Source organism: Engystomops pustulosus, chromosome 4 (genome assembly GCF_040894005.1).
Source record: "Engystomops pustulosus chromosome 4, aEngPut4.maternal, whole genome shotgun sequence".
Taxonomy (NCBI): domain Eukaryota; kingdom Metazoa; phylum Chordata; class Amphibia; order Anura; family Leptodactylidae; genus Engystomops; species Engystomops pustulosus.
In genome coordinates, this window is record NC_092414.1 from 64732594 (window position 1) to 64747146 (window position 14553).

Consider the following 14553-nt stretch of genomic DNA (forward strand, 5'->3'; position numbering starts at 1 on the left):
TTTAAAGTATTCTATTTTTCTTTGCAGGAGGACCTTCAAGATGGCCATCAACTCATTGTGACTGCTGCTGTAAAAACACAAAAGGAGACAAGGAGGGTGAAAGTGGAACATCTTGCAATGAACTTTCTACATCCAGCTGTGACAGCCAATCAGAAGCCAGCTCTCCTCAAGAGACGGTCATCTGTGGTCCGGTAACCCGCCAGCCCAACATACAGACTCTAGATCGACCACCTAAGAAGGGACCAGTGCAGATTCTACAGCAGTCTGAAATCAGAAGAAAAAGTGACCTTTTACGAACTTTAACAACTGGGTCTAGGGAGTCCAACACTAGTAAAAAAAAGGTGATAAAGGAAAAGCTCTCTATTGAAGAAGAGTTAGAAAGGTGTATTCAAGATTTTATGAAGATAAAAATACCAGAAAGATTTCCCGAGAGGAAATACTCTTGGCAGTCTGATCTGCTCCGAAAATATCATCTATAGAGAGGAGGGGTGGGTTATTATGAAACACAATTCTATGGTACATGAGACCTATTGTTCATTTAATAGATTGCCATGTCCACTAAAACTACTGCCTATATACATAAATCACCCATACCCCAATGCTGCTGGATGGACTTGTTGTCCAGTCTACTCTCGACTAGTACCAACCAGCAACACTGGTGTCCTCCTTACTAGTTACAGGGTATTATTTTCTTTTCTCCGTGGAAGCACAATGTATTATTTTTCATTGATATGTAAAATGGTTTCCGCCAACACTAACAGCACAATGATAATAGATGGATGATCATGCTTATGGGATTGTCATTTTATTTTTTTTTAACCATTTTTTTTCTTATTACAGTTCATTCTTTTTAGGATGTCAGTGTTTCTGTTTTTTTTCTTTCAGAAAAGTTGATGGAAGAGCGTCATGTCAAAAATGCATGTTTCCGTATTGGAGAATGGAGGTTACATGAGTGAAATAGAAAAAAAGAAATATATAATGATGGTTTACATTTAGTGAATATATTACCGCATAAATTCTTGGTCTTGTTCTATCCTTGTTACTCTGCACTTTCTTTCAAGTTGAACGGCTGCTTTTTGTGGTCATATAATCGGTGGCTGCTTCATTATCTCTATTTTTGTAGGATTCCGAGATGTGTGGATGGTGTTTATCACAGAGAAATAAAAACCCTTCCCTTATTTTAGTCTACAAACATTCATCATCTATGTGGACTCCAAGTAGGGAAACATTCCTGTTCAAATTGGCACTCAGCCTTGTCAAAGGAAATAATTACTGACCAATGTTTGCAAAATACAGGGCTTTTGTGGTGACAAATGTGTAAAAAATCATAGATGTACAAGTGCATAATAAAGTCTTAAGTGCTCATTCACACAATAACTGTTTTTGATCAGTTTTTTTGCTCTTTTCTAGACAAATTGTGGTGTAAATAATTCTGGTACAATGATATATACAAAGGATATATAACTATAGAGTGCTAACACGGCATAATATATTTTATATTTTATTATACCTAAAAGGCATTTCATATTTTATCATTTATTACAGCCTAGAGGTGTTTTGCTCATTTACTATATTATCATATTCTATAAATTATTGAAAGCTGAATGCACTGTATACAATGTTTCATTGTATTAAACCTGTACCCACAACATATATAATTATTTATACATAGTTACATAGTAGGTAAAGTTGCCATCATCCAACCTATCATTCTATAGTATTAATCAGAAGGAAGTGAAATACATCAGTGGAACCTACCACGTTAGAGGATAGAGAGTAAGACTAGATGCACACCAACGAGACGATTCTTGACCATAAAAGGCTAACCCATTTCCCGGCTTATGTGCTTTCTTTTTGGATCTACCTGTCTATTTTTAACAGTGCTAACCACTTGGCATCTGTTTTTTTAAAGTTAAGCTTTTGGTAACCAGAGTGCATCCTTGCAACTACATATTGTTTAATCAAGAGCTCTCAGATAAGGGCCATAAAATAAGGGATAATAGTCTGATTGATGGGGATTTAAATTTTTGGACCCCTCACGATCACAAGAATGGATCCCTGCCATCCTCAGTAATTGTATGAGGCAGCAGGTCTTACATGTGTCCTGCCTTTCCATTCAATACTATAGAGCACAGTGGGCATAGTATGGTCTAACAGAGTACCAGAGATAACCGATCACTGCTCCCCTCAATTTATGGTGCTACCATAGTATGGAATGGTGCAGCAGGATGTTGTGTTGACCTGAGGTTTTATGCAATTCTTTAAAAAACGAAACCCAAGTTCTTGTTAACTGTGTACATCCATCTTCATAATCATTAGAGATTGCGGGACTAAGCAGTTGGACCCCTACCAATCAGATTGTTATGCCCTATTCTGAAGATAAGGATTAACAAAGTTGATAAAACTCCTTGGTACAACTGCAATGTGTAACCCACAGGGTTCTCAGGATATTTCAAATTACCAAAAACTGATGACAAAAAATGTTATTTTATAAGGATTCCACAGTTTCTGCTGGTTTCTGTACAAATATGGCAGAAAGGAATTATAGCATTCTCTACAGTATATATAGAGTATCATGCATATTGTAGAGCACCCAATACAGTCTAATAGAGTCTTTAACCTCTTCACGACTGCCTTACGGCTATATGCGTTCTATTTGCACATGCCCTGTGCAGAAAGGACGTTTATATTCCATACATTGCTATGCTGCATCTTCCTTGCAGTGCTGCACGACTGCTTGCTCATGTGCCCACTCCCTATAGATTTATAAAGACTTTTCTGTATGTACTATATCAATACTATTTATATTTAGGGACTACTCTTGTCACTGGTATTAAATTAGATTCTAGATTTCAAATAAATCACAATCTCTACAACAGACAAGTCATCATCACTGTTATCTGTCATGTATTGTCATCATTCCTAGGATAGAGCAATGAAAACAATCAATATAATAATTGCATCAATGTTATATTGTCTTTCTGTAGACAAGCATAAGCTTAAACAGAAGGGAGATACAGGATCTAAAAAAATGGACATACATTTCTGAAATAGTTATATTTTGCGTTGGGAGGAAATAAGCAATATGTCTTCTGAATAAAAAGGAAAACTATTGTTAATATGGAACCTGTCATGATGATTTAGGAACACAAACCACCAGTGTCAGACTGGGTTTCCTAAAGCCTACCAGGGAAAATCAATCTGGGGGCCCACTCTTCATTATCCCCCAGGAAATATACTCTAGCAGCCTTAAAATTGTGTTGTTTTCTGTTGGACCTCTGGGGTTCAGTATTGGGATGAGCCAGGGCCCACCGGAGGATCCTCTTGTACTCTGGTGGGCCAGTCCAACACTGCAAACCAACACTGACTTCTTCTGCAGGGCTGTGATAGGAACACAATGGTGTCCTTTAATATTCTGGGAGGTCCAGTCTTACACAAAAAAGGTCTTTTAATGCTTTATACATATGCTCAGTAAGGGGCCACAAGAGTCACACTGGTATTTCCCTTTTAGGCTTTATTGACATCTCATAGTCCAGGTACATCATCACAAGTTGGGAGGCTATAATGGGCCAATGCCTATGCAAAACTCAAAGCATGTCCTATTCATGTCCATTCTTGCTGCAGTTATGAGACTCTTTTCTCAACTTTTCTTAACTTTGTGTGAGCTGACCTCAAAGTTCACAAACAATGGACCAGGGCTGGAAGATGCCTAAGAAGAACCAAAATAAAACTGCTAGTGACAATTTGTGAGCATCAATATCAATTTTTCTTGAATCAATTTCCCCCTGAACCTATTTCCAAGATTCTTCTCTGCCCAGTTTCTTGCCTCCCAGTATCTCTTTAAGGTGTGCCTTTGAAGTCTCCATTAACACCTGTGGAGCACAGAACCCACTCTGGCTCATATGCATAATTTAAAAAAGTAAAAACCAGTACATAAGAAGCTAAAAGAAGAGTAAATCCTACCAGAGGGGGCAAACACCAGTATGTCAGTGTGTTTGGTTAATGTCCTTTGTCCTTTAATTGCTTTCACAATTTGTTAACAAACTATGTGTGTGAACGTGGTCTTAAACTATTTTCTGGCTCCCCATTCCTGTAGATTTTTTTTTATGTTAACTTAACTGCTGGGAGCTGTGAATCTTGTCAGCTGCTGCTACTTCTCCCCTCTGGAAAAGCTGATGAATGCAATGGAAGCAGGAAGAGAAGCTGAGCTGAGGTATTTTGTAAGGAATAAAAGGATATATTTTACGGACTGAGTACAGTGCCGACTAGAGGACTCTAAGCATCATAGTTATATGAGATACAAGGAGTCCCTGCTTCCCCACAGAAAAGCAGTGTGACACTATTATCATGATTAAGCTTCTGTTTAGAGGGAAGTAGGGGCTCCTTGCATCACTCCTTGTATTACTATGATGTAAGGAATCCTGTCCCCAGGACTGTGGTTGGTCAATGAAATCTGAGCACCACACAGAACAAGCAAGTTTTTACGCCATTGGACTTATATCACAATGGCTTATGGTGATTGGTAAGTCTGTTCCGCTATCACACTAGCTAATCTAATCTAACCACAATGTTCTGGAAGTTAGGCTTGTTTTTTTCTACAAGGCATTAAGATCTCAATAAATTGTCTAAAACACTTCAAATATATAGCACTGAAAATGTTAGACAGTTTTTCCCCCAGATTATTTTGCTCAGTTTATCTCCCATTAGATGTTTAAAAAGAAGAGAATCAACGCTAGAGCGGATGAAAATAGTTCTGCTGACAGGGATAGGAGATACCAGTGGGTTGAATGGCACATCTAACTACAGTTTTGCCAGAAGATTGTTAAAGGAAATCTCCATCAAATAAACTGTAATATAGTGACAATGGTAATTAAATTGTATTTATTCACAGGTAGGTGTTTTGCTCAGCAATGTGCATCAGTGACTCTGAGCCAAAACCAGGAGCATGGTGAAAACTCAGAGCAGATGCACTTCTATTCATTGCTTTCTATATGCAGGATGAAAACAAAGGTCACTAATCCATTGGCCTGACCAGGATTCCCCCCTGTGTTGGGTTTCTCCCCTGTGTAGACCCAACACAGGGGAGAAACAGTATAATGACCCCAACTTTCTTTTATCCTCCAACTTATACAGTGGCAAGTTATGGCAAATAAAAGTGGAAAATAATTATTCCACTGCTATTCAAAGGAGAACTTTGTATAATAAGAGGCATCAGATTTGCTTAGAGCAATCTCTGTCACTTCTTTACTAAGCCAATAAAGAGGGACAAGAGATTTAGCTGATTGCACCACTATTTTAACTAAAGGAAACCTACCATTTGATTTGATGCATTATGAAGCAAACATACCTTGAGAATGCTATAGCTACACTGATACACTGATGCAGGATCATATCTTGGTTAATCCCTGTGCTGAGTGGTTTTGCTGATAAAACAGATATAACATTATGATAATGAAGCTCTGTCGCTTATATGGCTCCTTCAGCGCTTGGTTCAACGCTTCTCCTAGCCTTTGAGTTTTTCTCTGCAGGAGAGGATGATATAATCTGTCTTGTGCCTGAAGGCAGAATAATCAATTGCTGCACCATGTCTTGACTAACCTCCATTTGTAATTACAAGCTCTGTGTGTAATGTGTTTATGTCAGCCAGCCCAGCTTTCCCAAGGTCCTAAATGTTATAATTGTTTTTTCAGTAAAACCACTCAGCTCAGGGATAAATCGAGATATGATCCTGCATCAGGGTAACTACAGCATTCTCAAGGTATGTTTGCTTCATAATGCATCAAATCAAATGGTAGGTTGCCTTTAAGAGCTTAGCTCTCAGTGACCAAAATGGGATCGGAAGTCACAATAGGAAAGTTTCTGGTGTAAGAACAATATTTTTATTCATAATTTGACTAACCATTGGTTGCACCTCTTTCCAGAACACTGGAGTAGCATTCCCAGAATATGTGTAGGTGCGTCCTACCTGGTTCATCACATCATACAACCAAATGGGTTTTGTACCTTGTATCTTGTTATAATTTTATATGAATTCTCCTGCAATTTGACACATTTTCAAAACAACACAACAGTGATTTTTAACCTTTTGCGATATGCTATCCAGTCACTCAATATAGTTTTTAACCCTTCCATCAGCGCTAGAGTACACTTTACTAGTTGATTTAAAGATACTGGCAATCTATTATAGAGCACTTAAAGGCACAAGTGTATATCACATGCCCCATACAGAGACGCCTTTGTGATCTTTTATGCTAATTAACCCAATTGTAACTTAATAGAATCATTTGTCATAATCGCTATAAGAATATTAGGATTGCTATCTGGTCTACCGTTTTCTTAGCTCTATCTCCTAATATTAAACATATGTTTATATTATCAATAGCGTTGCCCCCGGCTCTGATTAACATGAATAAACCTTTTCGCCCTTAGGACATACAAGTGAAAATTTCTCCTTCAGTCCAGTAAGTCCAGAAGCTAATTACAACATACCCAACAGTGCGTATTGGATATTGCCCAAAGCAATTACTATTATCTCCAAAACAGGGCCATTATAATAAACTGTACATCAGTCAATTGTCATTAAAGGATAGTGGTACAAATTACATAAAACATTTGGTGCTGGTGTTTCTGTGAAATTATTGCTGGAGTAAATAATTCATTTTTTAATATTGTTCAGTACAGCGATCATGTACTAAAAATCCATTTATGCCCTTGAAACACATTAAAAACCTACAGTATTACAGAATCCTGTCAATAATGCAGCCAGTGAAATGTGACTAAAATAGGCCCAGTGGGCCTCCAGTGTTGTCAGAACATTACAGAGCTCATTGCTGAGCTGGAGGAAGATTAATATGAGCACCAAGGCAATGCTGAATGCTATTCTCAGTAATAGCTTTCATTTACTCGGCTTTCTTCACACATATACATCTTGTAAGGCGAGGCTAAGGTCAGGAAATGAATAATAAAGAAACTAAAAAAATTCTGAATGAAAGACATGATTGAGATAATTTTATAATGACCGGTGAATATTAACTTGCTTTATATGGCAACTGCAGCATTTGCAAACACAGTCGTAGGAATGGATACATTGGACGAAATTTATTAATCCACTTGCCCCAAAATCCTTGTCATTCTCAACAAAAAACTGCCTTTCACCACATTTATCAAAGCTTTTAGACTTTTTTTTAACACTTTCCCGACTAAGGGGGCAAGGTCTTGCAGCAAAAAGTCACTGTGACAAAAAAAATTAAGCTGGTACTCCACATTTTGGAAAAGGCACTAACACACAAACTTATAGAAGGTACAAAGTAGGGCTCGTCAGTCTTACACAAAGCCAAATTTATCAACTAAGTCAAAATTTGTCTTCTCTTAATGAGCATTATATTTTGGTAGGAATTGCCAGGCAATAGATAAAGACCCGATGTTCATTGTACTCTGTATTGCACTATAAACTATCTGCAGACCTTTGGACAACACCCTACCGTTAATCTGCAAAGGAAGTTTAAGTAGCTCCGATCTTGTAGCAAAAAATAGGGCTTGGTTCTTCTCTATAAGGCAGTTGTGGCAAACCTACGGCATTGGTGCCAGAGGTGGCACTCGGAGACATCTCTGTGGAGAGTTTCCAGAATGGTTGAACAATTAAAGGAACCCTCCTGCAGTCCTGGGTAAACCAGGATGTGTTGCGTTCAGCCTTATTTTAAAGCAACACTTCCTTGGACTGCAGGAGGAGCAAGGAGGTACGGACAGGGCTGAATTATCATTGGAGCTCCTGCCCCAGATTCTTCTTATTCAATGGGACCCTGCAGAGAAACTACAATGGTAATTTGAATTTACCTTCTTTCTTTCAATGGTATTGGTGTCCTGAGGAAGCTGATCCAAAATCTATAGTTTTGGCACTCGGAATCTAAAAGGTTCATTATCACTTTATAAGTTTTTTTAGTGAGCTCGTTGTCAGATCTTATAATCTGTAATATTTTGATGCACATACCTCCCAGATGCCAAACCAAACTACTGACACCACAACAAAGTATATTTGACAAAATATTCTTTATGTACTTTTTCCTTATATGTACAACATGTAATCTGACAATGCGTATGTTTTCATACGATCCATAAATTCATTCAATAAGATACTTTTTACATCTGGCCTTCCATGCCATGCTGGACACATGAGCCAGAACCTACAAAACAGCATACACCTGCGACGTTTCGTGGCCTTTGTCAAATATACTTTGTTGTGGTGTCAGTAGTTTGGTTTGGCTTTATGATGGACTGTGGAGTGTGAGGAACTCCTAAGAATACTACCAGATTACGTTCTATTGCATTGATAGAAGCCATGTTGTATGATTCATACTTCCAAGATGCCCATGTGCGCTAATGCAACATGTGTAAAGATGACATTTGAGTCAGATGAACTTTTCTGAGACGCCCATATTTATGGATTTATGTTTGTGCAGATTGTTGAAACCTTTTTTTATAAATAATCATTCAAGGTGAATGGGAACATTTTTTCCTCCTACCATACATACATTCACATTGTTTTTTTTAAAGGGGATGGGGGTTTATTTAGTATTGAATATTATTTAGACGGCTCTCTCTTATAACACAGACAATAATATAGTTTATTACTATATGCAGAATATTGTCTATATATCTGGAGGGACGTTTTAGATGAAATATGGACTGTATCTGACATGAAGGGATTCTTTCAGTCATTTAAAATTTTTTACTTTGTGTTTGAAGGGTGAAAATATTACTGATCAGCTTCACAGAAGGATCTGTAGACCCCTAGCAAGATTGCAGATCATTAATTGCCTCTTCTCTTGACATTCATTCTCTGTTACTGTGCCATGCAGAGCGCATACAAATACAATGTTAAATCAAAAGAACATTCAGCCCTTAGTTTTAGGAAAATATTTAGGCAGCAGAAAGCACCCAGGCTCAAAGCAGCAGCTACTTTATGGAGTTCCTCTGAAATAGATGACATTATTTTCCTGTCAGAAATAACCTTTCCTGATAACAATGACACATAGATTGTTTATGCGTGAAAATAAATGGTTGAATGCAAAGTATTTTTCTTACTTTCAAGATCTTTTAACAAATCATCACTCATTTTGATAAAGCAATAAAAAATAAATAGCTTATTCTTTAGAAATGCAATCCATTGCTATAGATGTATATTTGTATTAGAGTTTTATATTCTAGTAAAAATCTGTAAAATGCACCATCAAGTTATATCTTTAATTGGTTACTTATTCATACACTTTGCATAAATCAATGATACAAATGACCACTTTTTCCACTTGTTTTTTCTGTTATGATCCTCACTCACTTCCTAATCAGCTTTTGACAAATTCCTATTAACTTTATCATGTGAACTAAGAGTCTGAACTAGGCATCAGGTTACATACAAACTGTGTATAGGGAGAGAGTGAGTCACAGCAGCTAGATGTACCAGCTGAAAGTAGACTGCAAATTCACAGAAAGAGACTGCAGAAATGAGAGCTTCTGGAAAATGAAGATTACAAGACACAAAAAGCACACAAAAAGTCTTAGTATCATAGCATATCATAGTAAATAAGCCCTTTTTCGTTTCATAGTTTTTATTTTTCACTTCCCACCTTCAAAAATCTATAACTTTTTTATTTTTCCATGAACAGTGCTGTGTGATGGCTTGTTTTCTGCATAACAAATTCTACTTCATAGTGAGGGTTTTTAATATTCCATGCCGTGTACTGGGAAGCAGGGAAAAAATTCCAAATGTAGTGAAATTGATGAAAAAAAGAATTATCTTGTCTTGGATTTTACGGATTTCACTGTGCTCTCCAAATGATATATTTACTTTATTCTTTTGGTCGGTATCATCATGGAGATACCAAATTTGTATAGGTTTTATAGCTTTTTCATACATTTACAAGAATTAAAACCTCCAGTACAAATGTTTTTCTTTATTTTGCCATATTCTGGCGCTAATGACTTTTTCATACTTTAGTGTTCAGAGCTGAGGGTGGTGTAATTGTTTGCGAATTTTAATGATGTTAATGTTCTCTATGCTACCATTTCTAGGACTGTTTTACCTTTTGATCACTTTTTTAAAATTTTTTTATATTTTTCAAAATAGCAAAAAAGTGCCATTTTCAACTTTGGGCACTATTTTCTGTTATGGGGTTAAACACAATGAAAAACCATTATTATATTTTGATAGATCGGGCATTTTCAGATGCGGCAATACCTAATGTATTATGATTTTTACTGTTTATTTATTTTTATCAGTTCTAGGGAAAGGGGGGTGATTGGAATTTTTAGTTTTTTTTAATATAATTTTTTTTAAACTTTTTTTATTTTTACTATTTTTCGGAACCCCATAGGACACTTTAACCATAGGTTGTCGGAGTGATACTACCATATACTGTCATACTACAGTATGGCAGTATATGGGGATTTTGCTCCTCATTCATTACAAAGTGCTAATCACACATTGTAACCAATGGGTTAGGACAAGACACCCTCGGGTCTTCGGAAGATGGCTAGGGCCCATGTGCTGCCATTTTTTTAAGCCGGCTGCGATGGGCATGTTAACCCGCTGTTACTGGTAAGTGTTTGCTGCAGCATGCAGCAAACACTTACCGGTTATGGAGAGTGGTCAGCTTGTGATCCCTCTCCATGCATCCAACCCTACCAGTGACATACTAATATGTCATGCCAGGAGGGGGTTAAACAAATATTTTTTCCCTATAGCCCGTGATATTTTTGCTCTCCAGAAAGCCATCTAGGCCTCTCTTGAACACATACATAGAGTCCACCATAACAACCTCTTGCGGCAGAGAGTTCCATAGTCTCACTGCTCTTACAGTAAAGAATCCCTGTCCTATGCTGATGGTAGAGCCGTCTCTCCTCTAGGCGTAGAGGATGCCCCCTCCTGGATGTAGGCCTAGGTATAAAAAGATCTTTGGACATTTAAAAGAGGTTCTATCCTCAGCCATCTTTTTTGTAACCTGAATAACAAGTTTAGTAGTCTTGGGTGGAGCCTCCTGATGTATCCATAGGCTTTGAATGGGCGGCCTTAATCATATCATAAATCTTCTCCATATACTTCATCATATGATAAATCTTCTCCATATACCTCATCATATGATACATCTCCAATGACTTTATTTAGAGATGCTGCTATGTAATTGCTTAATCTAACAGGCTCACTTTATAAGAAGATGCTCTGACAAATTTATTGTAACCACAAAAGTATTTAATTTAGTTAGATGTGATTGTTACATGCTGATTTTGAGCAATTTTAGAAGAGAATTTCATTTGAAATTATATTATTCAATATCATATTCAATATTGCCACTGAGGCCAGAGATGAAAAGGCAGCCACCCATTTAGAGAAGGAATTATCTGTTTTACTTTTTTTTTTACCCTTGTAGTTGTTCCGGGCATACTATGTATCCTACATGCTTATTGCTAGACAGGTCTAAACGCATTAAAATAATAAATATCATAAAATTGTCTTGTTAACCAATAGCAGTGAACAAAATTGAGACAAAGATAAACATTCATTTCCTTTGATTCTGTATTTTCATATTGTCATTATGATTCTCTATGTAGTTACTTTATACTTATGCAGATTTTAGTTAATTAGATCCTCGGTTTCTATAATCCAGAGGATTTTGGAAATCAAAATGTCCGCCCTTTAAAGAATGGTGCAATAAAAGTATTTTACTGCACTGATATAAAGCTGTCTTCGGGTGCTGTTTATCGTGCCAAGTGTTTGATTATTTTGGACATTCCTCAAATTAGAAACGGTGGTTTATCTGTGACATTTTCTTGAGTTACATTTGCAATTCTTCAACAGCAAACATTGCTTTCAACGAAATGGCAGCTTCATGATGAAAATGGACAAGATTTATGTCCAAAGGATCTCTGCCCAGTGTCGTTTGCTTTACATGGCAAGAATATTTCCAGAATGTGGATACCAGGATACCCTGGCCAAGGAATACACTCATATCAATTCTTGGTTTGTTTCAAATTATTTTTAAGGGGAAATCACCATCAGGGTTTATCCCACTAAATCACAAGGTCTTCTGGTAGGGTATGAAATGTCTTTTCTAGAATTCCCTCTTTTATGTAAAATCTCCCATGTGTATCTATAAAAAAAAATCCCCCCAATGTCATACAAATATGGCTCTTCTTATATTATTTTCATGCGAGATGAGTCAAGTTAAGTGGCTGTAGAAGCATTATCACTTCAGAAGCCCATATCGTCTGTTCTGCGGTACCTAGAAACATTTTGAGTCATATCAAAAATAAGAATCTCATCTTTCAGATCACACCAGGTTTTTGATTCTGTAAGCTAAAGCACAGGACATCCACTCTGAGGCAGAGAAGCAATGTCATGTTCAATAGACAACTGTCACCCCTGGCCAATCATAGCCATAATAGAAAAAAAGCATTAAAAATAGACACGGCAAAATTATTACTTTCTCAATGTAAGTTGGTGTTGGAGATGGTCTAGGGCAGTGATGGCGAACCTTTTAGAGACCGAGTGCCCAAACTACAACCAAAACCCACTCATTTACCCTGATGTGCCAATGTGCCATTTTAAGCAGTAACTTATTGCTACCTGTTCTTCCACTTCTTTAGGTCACCAATACAGTTGAAACATAGTGGGCAAATTCAGTCTATCATTGTAGCTTCTCTCCAGGGTCTCTCTGTTTATAAAGAATGGTGGGTCCGGCAGGAGGACCTACAAAGATAATGCACTTCTTTCTACACCTTCTCACTTTTCAAGCAGTTCCAAACAGTCAATGGATTTTAACCTGTTTGGTGAACTCTGTCCTGGGCTGATGGCCTGAGTGCCCACATAAAGGGCTCTGAGTGCCACCTCTGGCACCCGTGCCATAGGTTCGCCATCACTGGTCTAGGGAGTCAAATGTCGAGCTGCAGCATGCCCTGGAATCAGAGATGAAGTTGTACACCAGATACTAAATATAGTATGACAGGTTGGATAAGAATCACTGCTCATAGTTTCATAAAATGTTATTTTCAGACATGTGGAGTAGTTGACAATGCTTTTCGGGCTCTACTGCTCCCTTCTTCAGGTCCAATAAATGTAAACTGAAACATATGGAAAAATAAATAGATCTTTTCATAAAACAATATACATGTAACGGGTCACACAGACAACAGAACTAAAAGTCTCTATGGGAAGAGTCCGGAGGGAGGAGTCTGTGGACCAGTGGACCCTCTGGACCACCGCAGGAGATGGTATGAGGCCTGCGGTGGCAGCCAAGGTACAGGGAAGTGCAGGAAACAGTCCAAGCCTGGGATGACAGCAGCAACACAGAGGAACACTGGTAATGCTGGCACGGACTGCAGACACCGCTGGACTGGAACCCTGGAAGACACAGCAGGAAGCGTATGGGAACGCTGGAGACAGGAGACACAGAGGCGTCTGGAAACGCTGGAAGACAGGACACACCAGGAGCGTATGGGAACGCTGAAGACACAAAGGAACACAGGAAAGCGTCTGGAAACGCTAATGGGCTTTCTCTTCCACAGCCGGATTAGCAGGAGCCAATCAGGAGGACGCTGGCCCTTTAAGGCTTGAGAAGTCCGCGCGCGCGCCCTCTAGTGGTGAGAGTGTGCGACTGCAGGCAAGGAGGCGTGCGGCCTACACGCCGGGAGCCGGAGCACAGACAGGAGCCAGGAGAGGTAAGTGAGGGCAGGGAGACGGGGACTGGCAGGCAGCGGAGCACGGGTGTACCCGCGATCCGCGAAATGGATCGCGGGAGCACCCGTGACAATACATTGTGTAAAAATGTATAAATAATTCAGAGAAAAAGATATATAAAGCATCTCACTGTCCAATAGCATTATGCCCATTTTTTTTAGATTCCCCCCACTGGAGAGGGACTCACTTGCATATAAAGGGCTCGATTCTACCAATACTCAAAAAATCAAAAGCCGTGTTTTAAAATTTTTCTTAAACTACAACAGGACCAAAAAGAAAAGAAGGACCAGAAGAAAGAAAGGAGGTACTAAAGACCAAAAAAAGAAGAATCCCCAAAACACCCTCAGAAACAGTCTGAATTTTCAATCTATCTTCAAGAGAACTGCACTGATGATAAGAACTTCCAGGAACAAGCATGAATTTTGCACAAACAATTCCGTGAGAAAGGCTATCCGAAAGACATCTTAAAAGACTCCTATCATTAAACAAAATAGTTAACCCAGAAGAATTGCTCAGCACCAAATCAGTAAAGACATTGATCCACCAGAATGCATACATATATATATATATATGTATATATAAATATATATATATATATATATATATATATATATATATATATGTTTTATATATCTTTTTCTTTGAATTTTTAATGAATATTTACAGTGTTCAGTGTATTGTTTAAAAATCTATTTATTTGTGCATTTACATGCCGTTTCATATGTTACATATGTTTCATTTATTGGACCTAAACAAGGGAGCAGTATGCTCCCAAAACGCATCGTCAACTACTCTACATGTCTGAAAATAAAATTTTATGAAACTAC

The 14553-nt window shown here is 37.9% G+C and overlaps 1 protein-coding gene across 2 annotated transcripts in view; it reads left to right on the plus strand.

Moving 5' to 3' along the window:
- Window positions 1-1366, plus strand: part of KCTD16 (potassium channel tetramerization domain containing 16) — a 175930-nt gene extending 174564 nt beyond the window's left edge. For both annotated transcript variants that reach the window (XM_072146129.1, XM_072146130.1), the window contains one exon: window positions 28-1366. In XM_072146129.1, coding sequence (XP_072002230.1) covers window positions 28-479 — 452 coding nt within the window. In that variant the 3' untranslated portion in view covers window positions 480-1366. The remainder of the gene's footprint in view (window positions 1-27) is intronic.
- The last annotated feature ends 13187 nt before the right edge of the window (window positions 1367-14553 follow it).